The sequence below is a fragment of the Thermobia domestica genome, chromosome 5, assembly GCF_964235325.1.
Source record: "Thermobia domestica chromosome 5, izTheDome1.hap1.1, whole genome shotgun sequence".
NCBI lineage: Eukaryota > Metazoa > Arthropoda > Insecta > Zygentoma > Lepismatidae > Thermobia > Thermobia domestica.
In genome coordinates this window covers 144231648-144258564 of record NC_137458.1, presented here as the reverse complement: position 1 = coordinate 144258564, position 26917 = coordinate 144231648, and the positions used below count along the sequence as shown (strand labels likewise).

Genomic DNA, 26917 nt, shown 5'->3' with positions numbered 1-26917 from the left:
ATCTATGGATCCATATAGTAAAACTGCACCGAACATTTTGTTTATTTTACATCTACAACTTTAAAACAATGCTTATAATCAGACATCACGAATAACTTTTATATATAGCGACTTTTCACCCAAAATTGGAGTCATTTCACTTCTCGTTTAGCAACCTTTTGTGTCAACATTTTGGCAACACTGGGTGCAGCAGACGGACTTCATGCGTAAATCGTGAGTTGAGAAATAGTGGTAAATAACGAAAATAATATCTAAGAAACAGATAAGCTATCATATATGTAGACGTACAAATTATTTTGCATTTTTTTTTGGCACTAAGAATTACGGACATAACAATAACAAGATTATAACGATTATTTTGATAGAACTAGATGCGGTGCAAGGGTTAGTTTTATTTCTTTTTTTTAAAAAATTTATTTATTTGGTATCTTAAATAATACAGTATTATGCAATTAATATACAATATTATTGTCATGGTCTGAGTGAGTGTGGAGTCTATACATCGATTTAAATAGTTCGTTATTGATGGACTTTTCCGTATCTTCAGTAGACGTTTATTAGCAGTTGTTTTGAGTAATGTGTAGTTGAGGAGTCCTTTTTTTTAAAAAAAATCAAAATTTTAGAATTTTGCAATTTTCTGTTTATATTAGGTTCTACACATTTTGGGCCCCCTTCAGCTAAACAGAAATAATTGTTTTCTACCAAGTCTTTTGACATTAACTCCACCTTTAAAAAACAACAATCAGTCGGTCAATATTATTTCTGGCATTTATTCCGAAGTTGATCATCCGCTTCGTTTTCGACAAAAAAGCGTAATAATAGAAAAAAAAAAGAGTTCATTTTGCTTGCCAAATAGTTCCATGTTTATCATTGCTTATAAGAAGAAATAAACACAACTTCCATTCTCCTTACAGATTATCAAGCACACAAACGAGCAAATTATCTATTTCTTCCTAGTAAATGTTCAAAAATTTGCTAGAAACGGAGAAACAACTCTGGAACTTAGCCCTTCGTTTTACAGCGGCTCTTAGCTAAAATTTAGTATAGGCCTGCTATAGGAATTTACGTACTATCCAATTTTATGGGAACATATTTATATTAATGGAATATGAATTTCTCTTAATAGGAAATACACTCTTACCGCTTTAGATAATGTTTCTTAAGGGAAGATTCGCATTAATGAATAGAGATTCACTTTAAGAAGGCCGAGTATAAAACAAGACCAAACTTAATAACATAAACCAAATTGTGCTAGGTGGAAACGAAAAAGCAGGAATACTTCCGGGAAGAGCGCACTAAGGGTTCCGAACGTATGCGAGGGGATGCGTCCGTAGGCAGTAGGCGCGTAAGGTGTGGTGGGTATTCACGTAAATTATGTATGACAACACAACTAACTTAAACCCACTGTAACTTTCACCAATCCTTTTTTCTTTGCACCTTTTTACTGCCAATTTCTTTCTTTCATTTCACGTCGCATTTTTGACATATTACATCACCATTGAGTAACTCATATTCCTGGGAATATTTAATTACGTTCTTCTTTTTCCTACAACCTAGGGAAGAGAGGAATTGAACATTAGGAATTCGTGGAAATTCTATCGTTTTATCCTTTCCCACTTTAGATAATTCAAATTGCTGTTTTAATTTTCTTTGATATTTTTACACGACATCAAATAGTTCCGCCATACCTTAGCACTATTCTCGGACACTGTTATCACTGACAGCACGTTACTTCAGTCAGCCCACTAGAAATAGTCATACAGTTTTTGGATACTTCGGTCATTAAGGATCACGACTTACAACACTGTGATCTCTTCTATGTTTAACAGTACGTTCTTGTATGCTTACAAGTCCACAATTTGTATTAGACATTGTCTCGTTTTACGTATGCTATAGATAAAATCCAATATATTCGGATTTCGCATATGTTCTTTCGAAATTATAATTCGTGTTTCTTCCATAAATTTTACAAAACCGTGCTCTCATAAACTTGGATAGCACCAAAATTCAGATGGCAGGTAAATTTATAGATTCCCATGTCACATTCCTATGCAGCATCGGCTATGTGAGTAGCTCATCGAGAAACACTCTTATTGTTCCATAATTATGCTCCGAAGCCAAAGGAGGCTGTGATAATGAGGTGGATGATAATGGTGGAGCGGGAGAACTGTGAAAAAGAATAATATGCATGGTATTTGTCCACCACTAAGCCCTCTTGACCCGAAGAGCGATAAAATATTTACGTTTAATTTCATATTTATTAAATACACTTTCCACCGTATTTATTACTGCGCGAAAGTACCTTTCAGGTGTTAACTGTTGATACTACTAACTTAAACAGAACATTCCATAACGTCGTAACATTAATAAATAAATAAAGTATTCTGCACAAAATTGAATGGGCTTAATTTTTGATCTGGTAAGCAAATCCTGAGTTCACTTTTTCTTTCTTTCTTTCTCGACATATACCAGTCCGACTAAAAGATGGATGCGTACTCTGTGTACTCTTATCCCAGTTTTGGACAGCTAGCAATGTTGCTTCTTCTGGCAAACTTTTTTTTTTTTTTTTTTTTTTTAATCCATGTAATTATTGCATAATACTATGCACGTCTTCTTTATGACTAAAGAAAGAAAAATAGATCCTCCTGACTTATGGAAATTCTTGCAGACAACTTCAACTTCGCGTTACAATTACTTCGCATTCTCGAACGATCCTGGGAGTTTTAGTTTAGAAGGACTATACAGGGTGTACATTTGAAAATAGCCAGTGCGATTACTGGTGAGCCATAAGAGATATGAGCATGCTGTTGATGGGAAACGTGTAGAGGTAAAAGGGGACGTATGTGTATGTTATTGGTGATGCGCGAGAACTTGCCCCCACTCCCGCAGCCCCCCAATTAAAAAATTTGGAATGGGAAGATATACCTTGCGACATATCAAATAAAAGTGTGTCAAAAAAAGAAACAGATTGGTAAAGGAAATATTGCATTCGGACAGTTGGGACTCCATCAACAACAAAAAATGTAAATGATGTGGATGAAAACGTTTCCATATAGTATTAAGTGTCCACATTGTGCCTAGGAATGATGACGATGCGCGCGAACCTACCCCCACTCCCCCAACTAAAACATTTGAAATGGGAAGATATACCTTGCGACATATAAAATGAAAGGGCGTGGGAAAAAGAAACGGGTTGGAAAAGGAAATATTGAAATAGAACGCTTGGTTCTCCAGTAATGGCAGAAAATGTACTGTTTATACACACTTTTGATTGCAGTTTCCATTATGAATTGGATACTTTGTAGAAACGTAATATCAGCAGGCACGTGTGATGAGTATTCGAAAACAGCCAAAGGTTAACAGTTATGACGAAGAAAAGCTACCACATACATGCATAGGACACGCGTTCCGTTTCGACAAGCAGCGAACTCAGGAATGGTAACTGCGGCCTAGTGTAGTTGTGCATTCATGGTGACTGTGGCTTAGTTGATTGGTATTCAAGTTGTCTTGTGTTTAAAGTGGAGTGAAGTACCTATGGCGTTTGTTTAAGTGAGTAATAGTAGGATTATAAACGGTTGTTAAAATGGTGTATACTTTACAAGAAAGAGTGGAAATTATTTTTATTTATGGATCTACTGGGAGTGCTAGCGGAACTGCAAGACTTTTTAATGTAAAACATCCCGATAGAAATGTGATCCACTTGTACGTCCAGCAATTAGTTACTAAATTCACCGAGACTGGATCGGCAGCTAACAGGAAGTGGAGCGGCAACAGAGTAGTTAACGAGCTACCTGAAATTGAAGTGCTAGGATAGCTAATCCAACAACATCAATACGAAACGTTGCCGCAAGTACTAGATTGTAGGATCTGTGCAGAAAGTGTTAAAGGTTCATAAATTTCATCCTTACAAAATGCAGATTTTACATGAACTACAAGAAGAGACAGTGACAAGAGAGTGAAATTCTGTAAGGAAATGACTGAGTTACTACGACAAACGCCCAATCTAGTAAAACACATTTGTTTTTCCGATGAATGCACCTTTTATTTAGATGGGTTTGTCAACAAACACAATTGTCAATATTGGGCAGATAAAAATCCACATCCTGTTGTTGAAGGCCATTCGCAAATTCCAGAAAAGCTCAATGTATGGGCTGGAATATTTCGCAACGCTATCGTAGGTCCTCTGTTTCTTGTTGACAATTTAACTGCTGACATGTATCTACATCTACTTGAGAACTTCATACATCCATTAATTACCGAGTTAGTTGAAAATAGTGTGGATGAAGATGGTCACTTGGAGTTCGATGAACACCTTGTTCATTTTCAGCAAGAGGGCGCTCCTCCTCATTATCCTTTGATAGTTCGCAATTGGCTAGATCGCAACTTTCCTGACAGGTGGATAGGTAGAAGAGGATCAATGGAATGGACCGCCAGGTCACCCGATTTATCACCACTATTTTATTTTATTTTTTTTTATTTATTTTTATTTTTTTATGGGGACATCTCGGTTGTGTATACGACACCAGCAGCAAGTTTGAAGGATCTCCGAAACAGAATAAACACCGAGTGCCAGGCTATCCCTAGACACACATTCGAAAACGTACGGAGTGAATTTGAAAATAGATTGTACTATTGAATGGAGACGAATGGGTAACATTTTCAATAGCTGTTATGAACTGAAGTAAACTCGGTACACAATTACTTGAAAATGCCTATGGTAAGTATCATATTTCGGTTCTCTTGATACATTTAGTTATTTGCTTACAGTGACTTTCAATGGGTTACTCAAATTGTTAAAGCATTTGGATACGTTAGTCGCATTACGCATTCGTATCGCTTCGTAGTGTCAATAGGGACACTTGATACTATGAGGAAACGTTTTCATCCACATCATGTACATTTTTTGTTGCTGGAGACCCAATTGTCCGATTGCAATATTTACTTTACCAATCTGTTTCTTTTTTCACACCCTTTCATTTGATATGTCGCAAGGTATATCTTCCCATTTCAACTTTTTTAATTATGAGGGCTGGGGGAGTGCGGAGAGGTTCTCGTGCATCGCCAATAACATACGTATATGTCCGCCTCTACACGTTTCCCATGAACAGCATGCTCATATCTTTTGTGGTTTACCAGTAATCGCACTGTATATTAGAGAAACCTATATGTCTATTCATTATCATTCATCTATTCATTGAGATTCTACATTATAGTGTAAGCTTCTTATCCACATTACAGTTACCAATTACTCAATAGATATGGAAGAATAACCACTTCGGCCAACGGTATTCATTTTGAAACAGTATGACCGATCCGATATTTGTAATATGAATGAACTGACCAAATTTGGTTTTAATCCATTCGCGTTTAGGGAAGTTACTGTATCCACTATATACAAGAAATAGATTCTAGTATTATAGAAATAGATGGTTATCATGAGATCTTCGTAATAGGTATATTAAAAATCCCACCAAGCTTATTACAAACCAGAAATTATAAGGGGATCGCTAGCAAAAGGATGTGATAAAATGGGGATCGTACTAGGAATTAGGTTCAGAACACAAACATTTTTCAAACTATTAACCATCGAGGTATGCTCTTGTGGTCCTTTGAACGTTAGTCCAAAAAAGATAGAAATGAATTGAGTGTCGCATACTATAGTTGAAAATCTCAAAGACGTATCGATTATATAAATAATACCTGGCTTTGGCTAGCTGGGGGTTCCGCCCCCAGACCTCCACGTTTGCTCGGCCTACGGCCTCACGTCAGCCTTTGCATCAACACTGAATTTCGTGCATTTGCTCTTCATATTTCCTGAATTTACCCAGCTGAGTGCTTCGCCCCCACACCCCCACGTTTGCTCGGCCTACGGCCTCGCACCTCTTAAATCCACAACTCTACCGAATTTCAAGTTTCTTTTCCTATTTCAACTATCTAAAAGATAAGATTTTGTATCCCAAGAAACCGCCTATTTAAATAACATGGGGATTCCTTCATCTCCCTTTAGACCTCTTAAAAAATAAAAGTATTCAGTTTTGGCAATTTTCCTGTAGGTTAGTCCCGGAAGGCTAGAATCATGCCTGATTTCATCATTGTAATCCTGCCGGAAGTGCCTAAACATTTTGGGGTGTAGAAGACGTCCCATATAAATAACATGGGAAAGATTTTTCAGTTCCCCATAAAACCACTCTAAAGTTGGAAATTTTTATTTTTACTGATTTCCTTAGGTAACGATAACGAAAACGAACAAGCGTACCGAATTTCACGTTTCCAGTTCCAAGTACCTAACATATGAGATTATAAGACCAAAAATAGGCCAATTTAAATAACATGGGGAATTTCTTCATCTCCCCTTTAGACCCTCTTAGGCAATTTTTCTGTCGGTTAGCCCCAAAAAGCTACAATCACATCAAATTTAATCATTACAGCCCTACAGGAAGTGCCCAATAATTTTAGGGTATAAAAGGTGTCCCATATAAATAACATGGGAAAGATTTTTCAGTTACCCATAGTACCACTCCAAAGTTGGAAATTTTTATTTTTACTGGTTTAGTTAGATAATGCCAACGAAAACGTACAAGCAAACCGAATTTCAAGTTTTTATTCTAGTTTCAAGTACCTAAAATATGAGATAGTAGGTTTAAAAAAAAAAAAAAAAGCCCATTTAAATAACATGGGGAAATTCTTCATTCCCCGTTTAGACCCCCTAAAAATTAAAAATATTCGCTTTTGGGAATTTTCCTGTAGATTAGTCCCGAAAAGATACAATCATGCCAAATTTCAACTTCTCACGACAACCGGAAGTACCTCTTTAATTTATGTCAGTTCGTGTAGTTTTATATATAGTTAAGATATTGTAGTTTAATGAGGTAAAGATTATAGAATTCTAATACTTCATATAGATATATCATTATAAAATATAGTACTCTTGATAGCCTTCTATTACTTAAAAAAGTATTTTCTCTTTGTAGTTTCAATTTAAATTAAGAAAACTTTAATTATAATTATATATATATATATTACTATACTGGTGAATGCACAAGACATTGTTGAGGTATGATATTATTTCTATTTCTCAGTACTAGTTTGAGGGTGTATTGCGGGAGGTACAATAATGAGATCTCATAAATCAATCTTAAAAGTGTTTTAATAGATTTTTAATTTTGAATGTGAATTTGTGTTTGTTAGTGAATCGTCTTATGCGCTTGGAAAGCCTAGCACAAACAGATCTTTCTGATACATACCTGACTGATCATGTGATGATGAATATTCAGTTCAACGCTTTTGATTGTCACTTCAGCTCCGATCCTAATATGGTCTTGATTGGTGGCAGATTCTTATCTTGGAGACGAAATGTTCATGACTAGTACTCCTTTACTAGTCCTGCAACGATTATACCGTACACCCTCCGTTTCGGCGTCGTTAAACTTAGGGTGAATACTGTTTAAATTGATGTTAGATAAACGAAGAGTATAGGACTTAGGTTATGTCCATGATGACAATGGACATAGAGTTTTACGTTGGTTATCCTCTGAGATCCACTGAACTGCCACAACTCTCACCACTCTCTTAACTCCCCCAATTCTAAAATTACCTAATATTTTATATGAGGATCTTTTGCTGAGGCTGGTAATCTAAAAGCTGGTGGACGTGACGTAAAGCCGCGTGCAGTTAATAAAAGTATTCAAAGTCGGGTTCCAGAAGTTCTAGAATAAATTTCGGAATTTAGAAAGAAATAAGTATGTCTGTACCAGCTTTTCGTAATGAGTTCAATTATGTAAGTAAAGCTGTTATAAGCGCATAAGACAAATTCACAGATATGATTGTATAACAGAGTTTACATCGTGATCTAATTTTTTATATTTGCAAGTAAATTTAGTACTGCCTTTCTCATCTTTATCTTATTATCATTTAAAACGAGAATAAGATTTGATTCAAAATAAGATCTAATTTTGGTACTACCAAAAAAAAAAAAAAAAAAAAAAAAACAACTTTCGAAGGGGACAAGAGTAAGGTACCGTAAGACATTCTGACCATTAAAAGTGGTCCCAACCTGAAAAATATTTTAGAAACGCTGCCCTAGAGCGAATAGTTCGTGATTACAAATCCCTTATAGAAAAAGGTTTTCATGAAATAGGGTGAATCTATACCTTCGGTTGCAAGAAAGCGATTTATTTAAGTCAGGCTCATGTGTTCCAGGTATTATTATTATTAAGCTTCAGAACCTGTTCAAGAAATCTGACTGTCCATCTTTGTTAGTAAATTTACGTAATTTATGTGAAATTGCAGTTCAAAACTCCTTTCTTTCTATTTGTGCGTTTCTGTCCATACTGTATCGTAACACTGCTGAATAAGTACCAAAGCATGAGATATATGCGTCAAGTAAAAGAAATTCTGAAGAAGGAAGAAGAAAAATAATTGTCATGTTTTTTTCTTAAATATGACTTATAGGATTTATTATACTCCATAGTGTTCGCTTGTTACTTTAATTAAATCCTATTTTTGCAGAATAATGCGATTCTTGTCAAGATGAGCCAAAGATCAAGGGTTATTGATTTATATAAAAAGGTACGTATGTATTTTTTTAAAAAAAATGATTTGTTTATATTTCTGTTCACTTGCTCATTCAAACCTTCACAGTTAAATTGTGTAACTAAAGTATTATAGACGAGAGATTTCCGCTTATTTACATCATACTCATAACACGTAACCTGATATGAGAGCGAAATAAACTTTCTCCCCCATCACGCACTCTCACGGGATCTGATAAGGTTAAAGACTAGTATTCCTCTTACCACCATGTATCCCCGCACACAGAGGTTTAAAATTTATGGTATCACGTATAAAGAGAAAACACTAGAAAAGTATAACGAATAACTATCAAATAACACCACATTAAAAAAATTAATACATTAATCTGTATTAATTAATTAATTAATTTACGAATATAATTCCAGTGTTCGGAAATACAATTCTGAGAGTAGCGTTTCGTATCTGAGGTGGCCATGTGTGAGTTTGTACAGATATTTGAGATCAGTGATTTTATGACAAGTGTCAGGTAGTTGAATGTTCAATGTTCCTAACAGTTCGTGTTTTGTCACCGTACGTGTGCAAGATACTCTGAAACGTACTATTGCCAGGAAGAAGTTTAGAACTGTGTTTGACCGAGATAGGTTTGTAGGTGCTGATAGGTGAACAATATTCCATTTTAGAAGGAATTATTGCCTTGTAGGACGTTGCTAAGGAAGAGGTTCAGTATTTCTGTTAACCTGTACAGGAATCCTAGAAGACGCATCAATTGTTTAGCAATAGTGTTAATATGTTCTGAAAAATTTAGTTTTGTGTCAAAAGTAACTCCGAAAGTTTTATAACTAATGACTCTCGTGGTGGGCGAACCATTTATGTCGTATGAGGTGTGCGCAATATTTTTCTTTAGGGAAAATGTTATGGATTACTCTTATCGGGGTTTACTTTTAAGAGCCATGTTGTACACCAAGAGAAAAAAATATCTATGTCTTAAATAGGTCGAAGTCTTTCTACTGTTTACTTCCCTGAAGATTTTACAGTCGTCTGTAAATAATAAGATTCTGCTGGAAGTTGAGTTGAAGCCATTAGCCAGGTCATCCATGTATAATATGAATAAGAGTGGTCCAAGTACATTTCTCTGTGCTAGTCCGGATGTTACAGGCAGCGGGTTAGAAATTGATCCCGCCAAGACGACTGTCTGGGTGCGATCTTGTAGGAAGCTAGTCAATAAGGATAAGAGTGTCCCATGAGTACCCAATCTATTACAGATTTTGTGAACTAGATAGGGATGGTCAATGGAATCGAAGGCTTTAGATAAATCGAGATAGATGGTATCTAGTTGTGCATTGTTGGAGACACTATTTATTGTATGATTAAGCATGATACTTAGGTTAGTAAGACAAGAGCTATTGGACACGAAACCGTGTTGGACTATGTTAATATAGGGAGAGGTAAATTTGAAAAGTCTGTCTTTGATCATTTTCTCGCAGACGTGGATATGTTTGAAAGAAGCGTAATGGACCTATAGAATGACACGTGATCTTCCGGTCCGAATTTATAGATGGGGAAGACACGGGCCGTTTTCCATGAGATTAGAAAATATCCTTCAGTGAAGCATATCCTCCTGTTAAAAATGAGTGAAAGTGGAAAAGAAATAATAAATGATGTGAAACGCAGAAAGATCGAGCTTATTGGCAGCGCCTGAGGCTCTCTTGGGTGGAAGAGACAATAAGAATGACTCAACCTCTGAAGGAGTGGTAGATATGTTAGATAACGTGAATGGGCAAACAGCCTGAACGGGGGAGTGGGGGTGGATGGTGTACTTACATTAGGGAATTTATTACAAGATAATTCATTAAAAATTTCTGTTCTTTTATCACCTTCTGCACTTGAGTCACCACTGTACATCACAGGAGTTGTGTTAGAAGTTTTAGACCTAGACCTGATAAGAGACCAGACGTGTTAGGGTAATCTCATTTAACCCTAAATTGCACCTTGATCCCAATTAGCATTATAGTTAATTAATAATAATACGAACAATAACAATATTCTTTAAGTGTGTATAATTAACGAATGGTGCACTCTGATTTTATACGGCATCAAGCTAATAGGAGAGGTCTGAACGAGAGCGTCAGAGAATACATAGATAAGAAAAAAAAAAGCATGCGTGTTTGTTACGTGTAAAATGTGTTATGCCCCACAATTATTCTTGTTTGTATCTTTTGCTTCACAATTATTCTTGTTTATATCTTTTGCTTTTCTTGTTGTTTGTTTATTTGTATCTTTTGCTTTTTTTGTTTCTATTCGTGTTTGTCTATTATGTAGATTTTATTTGTTATATGTCTTGTTATATGTCAACCTACTTCTTGGTCGGTATCCGAAATTAATCTTTAAAAACTAAATTTAATTCATTAAATATCAAAGGAAGAAGAAATATTTTTTAAAAAAAAGAAGAATTGTAATTGTGAATCAGTTAATTCTTTTAACTGCAAATTTAACGAAAATAATAATTTTAGAACTTATTAATGTGTTTGAATCATCATCTGGTAAAAGTTATATATTAATCCGTAATTATATAAGTTTTGAACGTGTTGTGGATATTTCTAACGGTGGCAGTAAATTAATAAATATGAATAATTAAATACTTTCTTCTGGGGCTTAGGCCCTTATTCTTCCATACCGCCAACTCACCTTAAAAACATATTCTGATGGAAATTACAGTGTAATCGGCAAATATACAATCAAAATTCTAGTAATTTTCTGTAAAATGGAATATCTTCGGGAACAAATATCATTTGAAATTAGTTATTGCCTTGGCATGATTTTATAGTAATCATAACGTCTACTATGTTACTGACCCTTTAGTTATATAACTGATACCTGTAATATGAATCAGCGCAGCATTAAACGTAGTCTATGCCATTGGATAAAACAGAGTTAGTCAATAAAGTTTGCATATTGAAACATGAAGTTAGACATCGTATAGTTACAGCAATGCCAGAACGATTATGGTATATACAAAGGCTATATTTAAAGAGATAAAAAGTATAATTATAAAGGAATATTAAAGAAGATAAATGTATTTACGTGAGTTCTAAATAATGTGTTTAATATATGGTAGAATTTATATTTAATGTATGTTTGCCTTTGTTGAATTTATGAGCTCTGGATAATGCTGACTGTATAAAGAATAACTTCAGTGTTGCAATAAGATAAACTCTGACCATGGGTAATGCTTACGCGAAGATTCTGTAACTAATTAATTCCAGTGACCGGAACCAACCCATTTTAAGGTGGTCGTGACGAAGAAAGTTGTCATGAGTGGCATGCCCAATATTAACTACTTGAACTCCTATTTATAATCTGTTCCTTATGAAGATATGCTATAAACAAGCTACTTCAAAACAGTATTATTTGTTTGTCTTCAAATTAGTTGTTATCTATTTAAATTATGTTATTGAAATCCGAAATTTACTTGAAGAGATTTTCATACATTCACTCAGTGAGTCACGGTTTCTTTTTCATCTCGCACCGTGCAATGTGATCAAATAAATCTTCATGGTTTCACTTACTTCCGAAATCAAGAATCTGGATCTAAATCCGATTTTCCACGTTTTGCATAAACGTGGTGGCGACTCAGTTTTAGGGCTAAACATAACTCCTTGGTCTATATAAAATAAAAGTCAGATGTGTCAAAATATGGAGCGGTGCCGAGCATTACAGAATTTGGCGACCTTTCAGCCAGGATTGGATAAAGAAGTCAAGTCGTCATGAAGATTCTAATAAATTGCTGGAGCGGATGTATGAGATATGAAGGAATTTCGTTGAAATTCCCTCTCAAATATTAACTGTGAATGCGAGAAAGTAAATATGGTGAACGTGGCGAGAAAGAAGAAAAGATGCTATGGTCCTAGAAACTATAAATATTAATATGTCCAGTGTTGAAGTTGAAAAAATACTTTTTTAAGTGTTGCGGGGAAGTAGTTCCGACGATAAAGAAAGGAGGCAAGAGGAAACTCAATGTACGAGATAAAGTAATTACCTGTGTTAAATGCACAAAATTGTTCCACCAGCGATGTGTGGGAATCATGGAAAATCCAGAAGAACAAGGTACTGAATATTTTACGGAATGGATCTGTCAAGACTGCCAATCGAAAGGAAGTGAGAATTATAACACGACAGATAGTGAGGATGATTTTGAAGATATTGCTACAGAAGAAGACAGAGAAAAAGAAAAGGAGAGAGAGCTGGGAAAAGAAGAAGCTCAACGGAAAGAAGAAGTTCAAAATTCAAAAGAAGAAGAAGTGCCAAACGAAGAAACTAGACAAGAAGAATTGCAGAATTCGAAGGAAGAAGGAAAAATTGAAGAAAAGGCGCTGGCAGACAAAACAAAAGATATTTGTCTTCTGATGGAGTCAGTGGTTTTACACGAAGCCAAGGAACAACCGAATGCATCATCATCAGAAGTAAATAACCAAGAAATGTTTAAACTGCTTATGCAACAACTATCCCAGTTTCGATTAGAAGTTGCCAATAATATAACAACATTGGCTAATAATATGCAAACGTTCGGAAAGGAGTTGAAGGAAGAAATACGTGAGGATTTGAATATAGCCATCGGAGACCTGAAGAAAGAAATTGTGGGTATAAAGAAAAAAGAGGAAGAAACGGAGAAACGATTAGAAGATGTTGAAAAAACTGTTGATTCATTAGTCAAAGTTCATGATGACGTCAGTCTGGAAGTAGCCACAATTAAGAGCAGACAAGAGGAGAACTGTCAGAAAATTGAAACAAATACTCGCCGAATTGAAAATCTGGAGGACGAAGTAAAAACTCGTATAACGAAGCTAGAAGAAGAATTGAAGGATCAAAGATCGTGTGAAGAACAGTCTTACATGAATGGGAAGGAAGTATGTCACGAAAATTCTCCGGTAGTACCTATATTACTGAGTTCTGCGACTGTATGTAGTACTACTATCACAACGGTAACCAGTAACCAACAGAATACTTATGTCAATGATTCCTTGATGACTAACAGATCTAGTATTGGTTCCATAGTTACACCTCAACCTGTATGTTCCGTGGTAGAGAACTCTGTGCGTAATAATCCAGTAATGGGGAATAAAATCATTAGTACGATTCCGACAGAAACGTTTGGAACGATAGGACGAATAACAATGAATGACTTAAGCCATTTTCCTAAATTCGACGGTCAGCCGAATGGAACAGCAAAAGCTTTTTTATAAGAGCTCACCCAAACACTGAATCTCTTCACGTTGCGTGAAAACGAAAAACTGGTAATTACACAAAGATGTTTAACTAAAGGAGCCGGAGCATGGTTCAGGAACGTGTTGCCAAATTTTCGTACCTACCAGGATTTTGTCAATAGCTTCAAACGACAGTATTTGTCCCCAAGACTAGAGAGAGTACAAAAGCGGAGATTGCAAAATATGAGACATGAACGCAACCAATATCCTTCTTTGACGGACTTTGTATGGGCAATAGTTGAACGATATCATGCTATAATAACGGATGGGAATGAAAAGGAACTAATGGAAATAATTCTAGACAACATACCGCCAGAAGATGCAAAAATTGTTCGAGCTAACCCTAGTCGAAATGTGGATGATCTGGTACTAAAGATAGCTGATATGGAAGATTACGGTGATCCGTGGAATTATAATGAGTCGATGAAACCTAGATACTTAGGGAATACTAAGCCATATATGCGAACCCCACAAATAAGGTATGCGAAAAGGATGAAGATGGATTCTGCATCACAAACAGAGAACCCGGATAATAAGCCATCGTTTGCTAACGAATCACCCTCTGAGAACATTAACAAGAACAAATGGAGATATAACTACGGACCAGCTTATCCAGATATGAGAAGAAATAATCGAGGATGGTATATGAATCCGTATGGTCCTCCACCGCCTTGGTGGAATAGAAGACGAAATTTCCGAACAGGTAGAAACCAGAATGGGAACTCCAATGATACAAGAGTTAATGATTCTGAATTGGAGAAAATTAATGTGTCATCATCTACTACTGATGCGCTACATCCGATTCAGAATCCGCAAACGGGAAACTAACGCCGCAGCCTACGGAAACAGGGGTAGGAGGCTGCGATGGAAATGTATCCCCTGATATATCTACCAATGATGACATCGCACGTAACCCGAAACAACTGGGTAAAGATATTCACCAATTATATGGTAATTTTATATTTAAAGAAGATCCTGATTTGTATGATCCTGAGGAAATGAGGAGGAAGCAAATGCAAGATGATTATTGCAATTCACTGAAGAATAAAATAAAAGCAGAACCATCTGAACATATTAAATTATTTAAATCCTTGCTGTTCGTTAAGAACGTGAAACGTGGGAGTTGGCTTCTGGTAGTGCCCCAAACTATGGCTAAGGACATTGTTCGTCGACTCCATCAGAAGGGTCATTTTGGTCAAAAGAAGTGTTTAGCTTTTTGTAAATCAATTTTCTATTGGAAAACTTTGAAAAAAGACATGATACACTGTATCCAAGACTGTTTAGAGTGTGCTAAAACTAAACCAGCGAATCGGAAAATCCAATGTGAAACATATCATCTGGACGCAAATTATGTACACGATAAAATTTGTTTAGACTTAGAAGGTAAACTTCCTAACAGTCATGGTTTTCAATATATTTTATCCATTGTCGATGTATACTCACGCTTCGTTTGTTTCTATCCACTACGTAAAGCTAACACCTCGGAAATAATCCTAACGTTAGAAAAATTCTACTTTTATGTATTCCCTTACCCATCTTCCATTGTAACCGATCAAGGAGCACAATTTACCTCGGCGCAATGGGAAAAGTTTTGCCAGGAACGTAAAATTAAGCATTGCCTAACATCTCCGTATAATCCTAGAGGAAACGGTATCATAGAAAGAAAACATCGAGATCTTAACCGAATTATAAGACTATATTGTGCTGAAGAACAAAGTAAATGGAGCAAGATGTTGAAATCAATACAAGATCTTTTAAATAATTCCGTGAATACCATGACACAACAAATTCCTGCCGAAATCTTTCTCGGACATTCATCTGTCGAGAGATTTAAGAAAGCGTATAATTGGCCGGAGGAATTATATCCTTTGGACATACACGATAGGATCATAACCTTACGAAACCCTGTTCTGCCGAAATCATCTACAAATGCTACGAGTGAGAAAGATATTGTGCTGAAACCTGGAGATTTAGTAATGAAAAAGACACACTATTTATCATCTGCGTTCAAAAGTGAATCGGCAAAATATTTGAACTGCTATGTGGGACCTTATTTAGTAACTAAAGTGTTACGTAATTGTGCAGTGCTGGATACTCTAGACAATAAATCGATTGGAACTCATAACTTCCGAAACTTGAAACTTTTCAAATGTTCACCTGAGGAGAAAAATAAACTAATGGAAAAATATACTATAGAGGTGACTTAAAAAAATTATCACTGATAATTTTTTTTCTTGAAGGAGGGGGAAAACTGTTATGCCCCACAATTATTCTTGTTTGTATCTTTTGCTTCACAATTATTCTTATTTATATCTTTTGCTTTTTTTGTTTCTATTCGTGTTTGTCTATTATGTAGATTTTATTTGTTATATGTCTTGTTATATGTCAACCTACTTCTTGGTCGGTATCCGAAATTAATCTTTGAAAACTAAATTTAATTCATTAAATATCAGAGGAAGAAGAAATATTTAAAAAAAAGAAGAATTGTAATTGTGAATCAGTTAATTCTTTTAACTGCAAATTTAACGAAAATAATAATTTTAGAACTTATTAATGTGTTTGAATCATCATCTGGTAAAAGTTATATATTAATCCGTAATTATATAAGTTTTGAACGTGTTGTGGATATTTCTAACGGTGGCAGTAAATTAATAAATATGAATAATTAAATACTTTCTTCTGGGGCTTAGGCCCTTATTCTTCCATACCGCCAACTCACCTTAAAAACATATTCTGATGGAAATTACAGTGTAATCGGCAAATATACAATCAAAATTCTAGTAATTTTCTGTAAAATGGAATATCTTCGGGAACAAATATCATTTGAAATTAGTTATTGCCTTGGCATGATTTTATAGTAATCATAACGTCTACTATGTTACTGACCCTTTAGTTATATAACTGATGCCTGTAATATGAATCAGCGCAGCATTAAACGTAGTCTATGCCATTGGATAAAACAGAGTTAGTCAATAAAGTTTGCATATTGAAACATGAAGTTAGACATCGTATAGTTACAGCAATGCCAGAACGATTATGGTATATACAAAGGCTATATTTAAAGAGATAAAAGATATAATTATAAAGGAATATTAAAGGAGATAAATGTATTTACGGGAGTTCTAAATAATGTGTTTAATATATGGTAGAATTTATATTTAATGTATGTTTGCCTTTGTTGAATTTATGAGCTCTGGATAATGCTGACTGTATAAAGAATAACTTCAGTGTTGCAATAAGATAAACTCTGACCATGGGTAATGCTTACGCGAAGATTCTGTAACTAATTAATTCCAGTGACCGGAACCAACCCATTTTAAGGTGGTCGTGACGAAGAAAGTTGTCATGAGTGGCATGCCCAATATTAACTACTTGAACTCCTATTTATAATCTGTTCCTTATGAAGATATGCTATAAACAAGCTACTTCAAAACAGTATTATTTGTTTGTCTTCAAATTAGTTGTTATCTATTTAAATTATGTTATTGAAATCCGAAATTTACTTGAAGAGATTTTCATACATTCACTCAGTGAGTCACGGTTTCTTTTTCATCTCGCACCGTGCAATGTGATCAAATAAATCTTCATGGTTTCACTTACTTCCGAAATCAAGAATCTGGATCTAAATCCGATTTTCTACGTTTTGCATAAACGTGGTGGCGACTCAGTTTTAGGGCTAAACATAACTCCTTGGTCTATATAAAATAAAAGTCAGATGTGTCAAAATATGGAGCGGTGCCGAGCATTACAAATGTTTCACAAATCTCTCTCTTTCTCTCTTTTTCTTTCTTACAAGTAAATATACTATATGAAACAAACCTGGTTTTCACAAAAGTCACACTATGATGCCAAATGGTATCAAACCTGTTAATTGATACAATAGTTAGATATAGTAGGAAAAACTTGTTCCCTGGTAAATAACTTAATTGCATCCGCAAAAGGTTGGGGTAAGACAGATTTCTAGCACAAGTAAAAGTTCACAAGAAATTACGTTACTTTCATTTTCCTACGTAATACACAGAGAAAAATCAACACAACCAAATTAATTCGTTCATTAAAGGGTTAATATGCGAACCAAAAGCAAATACAGTATGTATGGGTAGAATATCAGGGTGCTCTAACATGATAATGGTGAGACTTTAAATATTGGTGGATTAATTCCTCTCCGATCCTCTAATAAAGGCGACACTGAATATAATATTTATACGTGCTGCATTCACACGATAGTTTGCAACTTCAATACTTCAGGTAATCAATAATCCAGTCACATAGAGGACAACCTTCTTTAAACAAAGGTAGGAATCTCGACAGGATTAGTTTAAATATAAACTAGTTATTTGCTGAGCAAAACTATATATTTTCATTAAAATTCTACACGTGTTACAGTTTCGCCAATTAGCTCTTTGGCTTCATCAGACAATATTTTCTGTCTGATATTGTCTGACGAAGCCAAAGAGTTAGTTGGCGAAACTGTAATACGTGTTGAATTTTAATGAAAATATATAGTTTTGCTCAGCAAATAATTAGTTTATATCTAATTATAACAAAGCAAAGCTTCTACTTAAAGATTAGTTTGCCTCAAATCATCCTTTACTCTTATATGGAGGAATTGTTAAAAGTAATTATTTGTAGCCGCTAAAAGGAACAGCATGTCTTCTCACCAATATCAAGTACGAGCGAACGGGGAGGAAATTTAATTTTTACAATATACAGTGTCTTACAAAAAGTTCCACTCCTTCACAAAGTCAGCGGTGCAAAGAGGGAAAGGGATAGAGGAGTTTAATTGCCTATCAACTAACATGAAATATAAATAGTAATTCTGTTGGCACTTGGAACGAATTGAAATATTTAAGAACGGTAAGGAATCAATAATTATGAAGAATGCACTCACATTCCTATGGTAAGTATAGGACCATGTCACGTGAAATTATAAATAAATTAATTTCCAACCCAACCGTGTATTGAGAAATTTAGATTGAATCTTAAGAATAATTCATAGTTGTTGTGCTGCTCTATATATTTAGTTTGCCACGCATTTGGCTTTTCATTTTGAAAGAACGAGTTTTTGATCCATGATTGTTAAAATTTATCTTTCATCTTAGACAAGATGTTACACGATTACATATTGTGATATTGCATAGGCATTATTTTATTTTATAATGAAAATCGCATTTAGGTAATATAATTTCCGACAAGCTCCCTTGTATGGTTTAGATGTTCATTCATGTCTAATGTAATATTAATGCTAAAAATATATGCCAATCTCCAAATACACGTATCCTTATTCTGCATTGCTAATTCTTTGTATTTATATTTTCGTCGTGTTTTAATTTCATTATGAACTTTTATGATCATTTCTTCGTGAATAACATATCTGTATACGATCTCTATGGAATTCTTGGCCACTTTTTGAAGAACTTACTTTGAGTGCTGTAACTGTTTTCCCTCAATTGGATTAACGTTTATCAGCCACTATCTCATGTTGTCATCAGATATATTGTGTTTATAAAAGAAGAACGAATGCGTTAGAGCTAGAAATTCTTTCTTATTCTAATATAAAATGAAACTATTTTAACTTTAGGTTCGTTTTTATTTCTTGTCGGAATCAATTTTTTGTGCTCTCTATTTTTCGTTCTCGTTATTCATGCTGCAAACTTGTGAGCAAATGTAGTTTTAAACAACAGGCAAATGTGAAATTTTTAACCTCAAGGTAAAATAGTTTCATTTTATCCTAGGATATGTTGAGTACAAATTAAAAATTAAATCTTTAACATTCTTTCTTATCCACTTTCTGTATTTTTGTGATTTACAAGAAGTAGTTGTTCAAATGTTAATCTCAGTATAATCAAAACAAAATCTTAAGATTGTTGCTATGCTCTAGGATCATCAGTTCAGTATTGCGATGTTTGTGATATGAACGGAATGGCAGCATTGCCTACCTCTAATTTTGTCTCCTCTTTCTTCTTATTTTAATTTTTTAGCAGCTATATAGTAAATACAAGGATAAATATGAAGTGCGTACACACATAGATGAAAATGTAAACCAAATAATATTTTTAAATTATTTATTCATGGTGCATATTTTTCATAGAATTTCCATTTGCACATCAACTATGAGTTGAACCTATTTGATACGGTAATTCGATCATTGCAATTGTGTCAACGTGTGTACATACTAGGACTTCTCTCTGAATAATTATAGTTAAGTTCTTTAGAACAGACCTGGCTTTGTTAAAGAGCCAGATTCATTAATTCATAATTATGATGTATCTCGTTGCTCCTTCAGCTTCTTCAAAAATCTAGATGTGCAGTTGGGATGTACTTCTCCAAATTCCTCTGAGATCTAAGATTTTGGTAAAGATCATCTTGGTCTGCCTCTTCCAAGGCCTGTTATAGTTCATCATACATTACCTTTGCCTTGAAATTGCATTCTGGTTAGCCAATTCTAAGATCTACAGTCGGTATCATATGGACCAGCGATAGTTAAACATTTTACGAAACAAGTGAGTGGGCGCAATAGTTACGTCCGAGGAATGTTGGGCTTCCATCTGGTCAAATATCAGACTGGTTTGCCCCGTTAGGGATCACAAGCAAGATAATCTGAATTACGTCACGGAACTATGAAGTCATAAGAAATGTTGAGGAAACTTACTCCTTTGCGTTATAGTTGAGCGTTTACAGGTCTTCTACAAGATCAGATTCTGTCCCATCGGATGTCACTTCCAGTATGCATTCGTATGTTTCCTTTGTTTGGAAGAAGATTCAGTGTTGTTATTGCCGTGAAATAACAGCGTAGAGTGTAGACATCACTGCTGCATTTAGCATTGTTGCCCCAGTCTCTTATGCAATTCTAAGAAACCAGTTGTAAGCGTGTCGCTATAATAGCTCCATTGTAGTCTGCTAAGCTTATGGGTTCCTTACGCTATTTTATAAAATGAAATGCGGTGATACAGTATAAAGAATTCTTTATATAGATTAAACGCGGACTTAGTGGAAATTCGTGGCAATTGTAAATATTGATAAAAAAAAAAGCAGTGTTCACTATGGTAACATAACAATGTATTCCTAGGACAAGAAAAAAAGTAAATACATTGTTAATGTAAGCTACTTAAAGAGCTGTATTATAAATAAACTCAAAATATATTTATGGTATCTTATTCTTTTTTCGTATCTTTTAACGAATTTCTTTAAAAGATCATTTATCATCGGATTTTCATTACTATGCTGTCAGCATTAAAAAGAAAGTAATATACAGTGAATGGAAATTGGTCTGGTGTGAAATTGATTATCAGTTGGATGTGTGTCGTGCTGTGAATGGCGCACGCACACTGACATGCAGACGCAGCCAGTAGATTCTGGTAACACTACATTTGTTTTTGTACCGAATAAACTGAATTACCAAGCAAAACGACGTATCAAAAGCGCAAGTGCTGTTACTCCTGTACTGAACTTTATTAGAGTACTGTCTGAGGAAGAAAGTTTTATAATTTTCGAATAAATTTTATAAACAAACTGACGGTTTGCCTATGGAAAAAAAAGTCTTACTTCTCGTTTTAGCAAATGAAGAGCTAAATCATTTTCAGATCGAAATTGTAAGATTTCCAGAATTACAATACACAGAATACTATTAATTTATGAATGACACAGTACATTTGTTTCTATAGGGATGATGCTTAGTTGGAACTTATATACAACAGTATAAACTCCTTATCAAATAATCTTAATATCAAGGTATCAAAGGAAACTAAAACCAACAACAGTTTAAATTTTCTTAACATGCCCATTTATAAGAAATTAAATTTCACACTAATATACACCGAAACGATACAGCAGGCGTCTGGTACGGTACATATACGCAATTTCGGCACACACAAATAAATAAATGTCAACATCTAGATGAATTATTTCTAGAATGACTAAATGACTGAAATCAACATTTTATTAAACACCGGAAAGAAGAATGGTTACATAGGCTGAAAAACGTTCTTCTGAACTGACAGTATCAAAAGAAAGGATGATGCTAGGTATGCCTTTGTTTCACTCGATTTCAAACAATTTTTTTTTTTTTTTTTTTCGAAAAGTGTTTTTTAATTCAGTATTAGAGCCTCAAAAGAACATAAGGAAAAACTTAACAGGATATGAGAATGTCTTCACTTATCCTATATATTTCGCAGGTTTCCATCAAATCTTATGAACGTTCCAACGTATTTCTCAACAATGCTGACAGTATAATCAGCGAATATTTAACGAATAATGCTCTTTTCAACGAATTAGCAACAGAATGGAGAAGAGTTGAGATTATTTAAATAGTATGAGATTTATTTCGTTAGTAGTGTAATTTTTAGAGAGTTAAGTAATCGTATTTTGTAATGTGTTATTTAATAATATTCTTAGATGTGAAATGAGATGTTAGAAATAAGGAAACAGCAACGATTTGATGTAACAGTCAATTTGCATGAGATCAAGCGAGTATTTGATCGTCTTTCTTTATCCTGTAGATTATAATTCTGTGTATGTTAGACTAAAGCTAGGGGCTGTGTAACTCAGTAGTAGATTATTCCTCTCTGACCTGAAATTTTTCTGATTCGAGCATAGCCCATGGAAGGTTGTGGTGGGGGAATATCTTATTGTTCAGTTTACTTAGGATAGTCCGTGTCCTCACTTTTTCATTCACCAATTCGTACCATTATCATTTACTGAAACTACCATTCATATCCTTGAACGTACTCAGGATAACAACCATAAGACATTGAGTTACTTATTTATTTACCTTTTTACTGATAAAGACAAGTAGAGTTGTCTTTACATTTAATTTATAAGTAGGTGCAAAATAACAGCTTGGGAGTCTGCCTGAAAATGCGCAGTGAGACGTATTGTCACTTTAAAAAATTATAGGATTGTGCGTATATATTTCCGTAATAATAGGTTCTTGTTGTAAGTGTGTCTAGAATGTTTATTGTTGAAAGTCACTTGTCCCATTCAAAATGTACTGTTTGTCGTTTTATATCTCTCTCTGTGTTCTGTTCTCTTTCTTTCTCCAAACACCAAATGGGTAGGTTTTCTAGGGGTTCTTCCGTTTCCTTCCACTTTATTCATTCCACCATTTCATTCATGTCTCATCATCACCGTCTCCTTTAGCCTAGCCGGCGCACTGTGGGGCGTAAAACTGAAAGATTTCATTTTTTTTTTCTTTCTCTGTAAAAAATCCAACAAAGCCACATAATATATCCTCTACACAATTTTGATGCGAAAATGTTCCGACCACGTTTGAATTTTATTATTTGTACGTATAATATATATTTAACATGAAGTTTTGATTGACGTAACTTTCTCTATTCAAATGATTGTAAATTTTTGTACCGAATATTTTTCTTGAAACTTTATTTTAAAAACTGTCATTTAGGTTCACAAAACTTTTACGTATCGTGGAAAATCTACAATTTTTATATATATATATATTTTCAAGAATTGGAAATGTCATGAAAATCTGTTTTTTCTCTTCTTTCATTGATTTTGTTTTTTTCAGACTGTCTTAAAAAATGTTGCTGTAGAGATAGAACTTTCATTTTTTTCTTTCGTAAATACGTGTTCAAACTCTAGCAAATTATTTAGCCCTTCCTGCTGGTTTAGTGCTAGCGCGTGCACCTGTTGTCCTGCTGGGAGAGCATTGAAATTTAACGCATTACGGTGGTTTAGATCCACCTTAAACTATGGTCCACTTCTTATATAGCCTTATTACTGCAAGGGACGAAACTCCAATTCAATTTACGAATTGACAGTTTAGATTGTAACTGTTATCAATTGTAATGTGTCTTGGCAAGAGTGGCAGAGGAGATGGGATAGGAGCTTTGTATTGACTGAGGAGATTTTGGAAGTGTATGAATATTTAACCTGTGGTGACACCAATACAGAAGATGTTTTTAGGATGATAACTAACTTGATCGCTAGACAGCAGCACGCATGAACACGCTCAAGAATTTATTGCAGGTAATTCGAAAGTACAGTGTGTTGATTTGCAGTGGAGTAGCTGTTATGTGTCTGTGAGATCATATGACTCTGAAAACTATGGACTTCTGGGAGGCCTACATTTCTTTCCTTTCCAATATTAGTTATACCAAAGAAGTAAATAGTGACAAAAGGCTTGCGAATGTTAAATACTCGTAAAGGGATCAACACCGTGTTATATCCAACAAAACAGGCGCCCCTTCAATTGTGCATCGTAGATATTAGAGGCCCAAGCGTATCCTGGATTTTCTGCAGAAAGTACGCTCATTGATGCACGTGAGAACTCACCGTCTCAAAGCACAATAGCATGGATAGTGCAGCTTTCCGCTGTGACAGTAAATCGCAAAATTTACGTCTCGTAAAGAAGCATCAGGTTCAAGTTCATATGTTTCGTCCCTCACATATCGTAAAAGAAGACGAACAATCGAAAGCTATATGGACGCCATCCCGTGTGAAAGTTCGTAGTGATTTTAGACGAGACATGGACGTATCTGTCGAAGTGTAATAAAAAAGGGTCATCTTATATCGTCCTCGTGATTCTAGAGGTCGTTCTGATTGGGTGCGTAAATGTGTGACAGGTTTTATGATTGTTCGTGGTAACTGCTATAATGGCAAACTTACGTTACGCAGAGTGGACTAAAAGGTCGAAATCAATGCAGCTTAGTATCAAATGAACATTTTAAAGTAACTTTACGACCATGATATTCCATCCCTATAGGGCAGCGATACATCTTCGTCATTCACCACTACAAGGCGTCCATAATATGACGAAGTTAACGGTGGCTTACACGTGAATTTATGTATTTTTTATATGGCTTTTGCAGTTATACTTGTGAAATCTCCTGATGTATTCCCCATGTATTCCTTTTGTTGAAATGAACTTTTAAGCGTCGACAGCTAACACATTTAACGATCTTTGGAAAGTTTGCCAAGATAAATGGAACAGACTTGAAAAACTGTTTCAACCCAGCCTTATTTGCAGAAATCAGTCAGAAGATCCAATTTTAAACTGATACAATATCACTTTCGTCAGTTCTGAATTATCTTTGTTTTGATATGTCCCTATTTAACGGCAGTACCTTTTATTGATAAAGTGAAAAAAGCACAGCATATCCGGCAATCGTGTAGAGATGTAATGTATCAATCTAACATTCTTGGTTTGAATAATAAATCTAACCTGAAAGTTTGTTGCAACTCTGTGCGCCTTAATAAATATTTTAACCACCCCAGTCAAAAACTATTCCCTGGTATAATTTAAATTCATTATTTAAGAGAGATTCTTTGTTCGTTTAAAGAATGTAAAATACTCTCTCCACCTAGTACACTTCTTAATTTCCACTGCCACTGCCTTGAAACAACTTGGATGGTCCAACTAGACTTACAAGGTGTAAGTGACAATTTACTCTTAATATTAGTTCAATACTATTCAACATAACTTAAAATAAAATGTTCATCGGTCATTAGCTTAATAGTAAGTTATTTATTATTCGTCCTCGGTTACCCCGGGTTCGATTCCCGGCGGGAGCTCATGTGGTTCGGATTCCACGTTAATCAGTAGGTCCACGTCTCACATAGCCTCGCTGCTGAAACGGACGCTAAACTGAAATTCAACTCGTCCTCGGTTATGTCTTTTATTATCCATACACCAAGATCAGTGTTAGTGCATACAGTTTAATCATTAACCATAGATCTCGTTTTCTGAATTACAGATACTAGTCCATAAACTATGACCCAATAAAAAATAATCAATATCATTTAACTAACTTTTATTTTGCTTTTCTTTTAGCTGGTTACAGCTAAATTACTGCCTCACTTTTGTCTTATTACTTCCTTTCTCCTGCAAGGAAATTTGCATTTTTAGGTCTAATTGTTTAATAATGTTCAGAAATAATGCAGTCTAGTTTATCTTTCAAATATCAAACATCCTAACTTGAGCATAAGAGCGAGTAAAGTATCTTAAATCTAAGTAGAAAGAAAGGTTTGAGGAACAAAGACTAGTACGTTTGCATTGTGAAATTCTACAAAAAATCTTTTATCGAAATCTGTTTGATTAGAGGAATGTAATAGATTAAGGGAATAAATAGGACATAGAAAATTGACTGTGTCGCTGTGTAATGATTGCAATTATTTCGAACACTGTTGGATATTTCTGATCAAACTAATTGTTTCTAATTTTGCAGCTCTTATACCTTGGCAGAGATTATCCTCAAGGGTATGATTATTTTCGAACTCGTCTGAAGAGAGCTTTCTTGAAGAACAAAGATTTGACAGATCCAAAACAGATTGACACATGCATAGCTCGTGGAGAGTATGTTATAAAGGAAATAGAAGCACTTTATATGCTTAAAAAGTATCGGACACTGAAGAAGAGATATTATTCAGACTAATTCATGTGTCGTGCAGTATTGAACGAGATGTGGCGTATCTAAATGCTTCATGTTGGAACAATTTCAACTTCACATAAATTTTTCTTGGACGAATTTGTGATGTTTTTAGAAGTGACGTTAAACACTCGGACATGTTGTTTTAAGCCATAGATGTTTAGACTTGAAAACGAGAGTTCAGGGCAATGTTCGGAGTGAATTTACTAAACTTCTATGTAGAATCAAGTTGTAAAATATTGTATGTAATATTGTACAAACTTACTGTGGGATAGGATTATGTGTATATATGGAAAATGTAGCTGATGTTAGATTAAATCTTTCATCTCCATGAATATGTAATCAATAGGAAAGTAGTTGCTTCACACAAAAAACAATGGAGTATTGGTATAGTTACTAAAGTTTGTTCTTGAGTAGATAATTCAAAACCTGGTACAAGGTAAGATTGTCAGTTATGAAGTAATTGTATTTATATACACAAGTTTGTTCTGTATAGAAACAAAGCACTGTAACTATTTGTTAATCGACCTAAATACATTTATTTTTTTAAGCAAAGAGCTCGAATGTTGTAAAAATTAATCATGAGACTCATGAAAAATTGTGTTTCACTTGTCAGATGGTCTACTACTGAGCTCATACAACACAGTCACTTTTCTGTGCATATAATCTTTTATCGAAATCTGTTTCATTAGAGGAATGTAATAGATTAAGGGAATAAATAAGACATAGAAAATTGAC

General features: G+C 34.7%; 1 protein-coding gene across 3 annotated transcripts; it reads left to right on the top strand.

The window, feature by feature from the left end:
• The first annotated feature begins 114 nt into the window (after nt 1-114).
• On the top strand, nt 115-26917 carry osi (electron transfer flavoprotein regulatory factor orsai). 3 transcript variants are annotated; one of them, XM_081759138.1, is made up of 3 exons: nt 115-213; nt 8509-8568; nt 25979-26917. In XM_081759138.1, the coding sequence occupies exons 2-3, from the start codon at nt 8530-8532 to the stop codon at nt 26183-26185; spliced, it is 246 nt and encodes an 81-aa protein (XP_081615264.1). In that variant the 5' UTR covers nt 115-213; nt 8509-8529; the 3' UTR covers nt 26186-26917. The 3 variants fall into 3 exon arrangements, with proteins under 3 accessions (XP_081615264.1, XP_081615265.1, XP_081615263.1); XM_081759139.1 differs by having other exon boundaries at nt 159-231; XM_081759137.1 differs by lacking the exon at nt 115-213 and adding an exon at nt 220-384.

Bases quoted from the DNA above. Each gene is read 5' to 3' on its own strand.
- osi (XM_081759138.1), top strand. From the start codon at position 8,530: ATGAGCCAAAGATCAAGGGTTATTGATTTATATAAAAAG. The intron at 8,569-25,978 runs GTACGTATGTAT...CTAATTTTGCAG, and splicing joins TTATTGATTTATATAAAAAG to CTCTTATACCTTGGCAGAGA.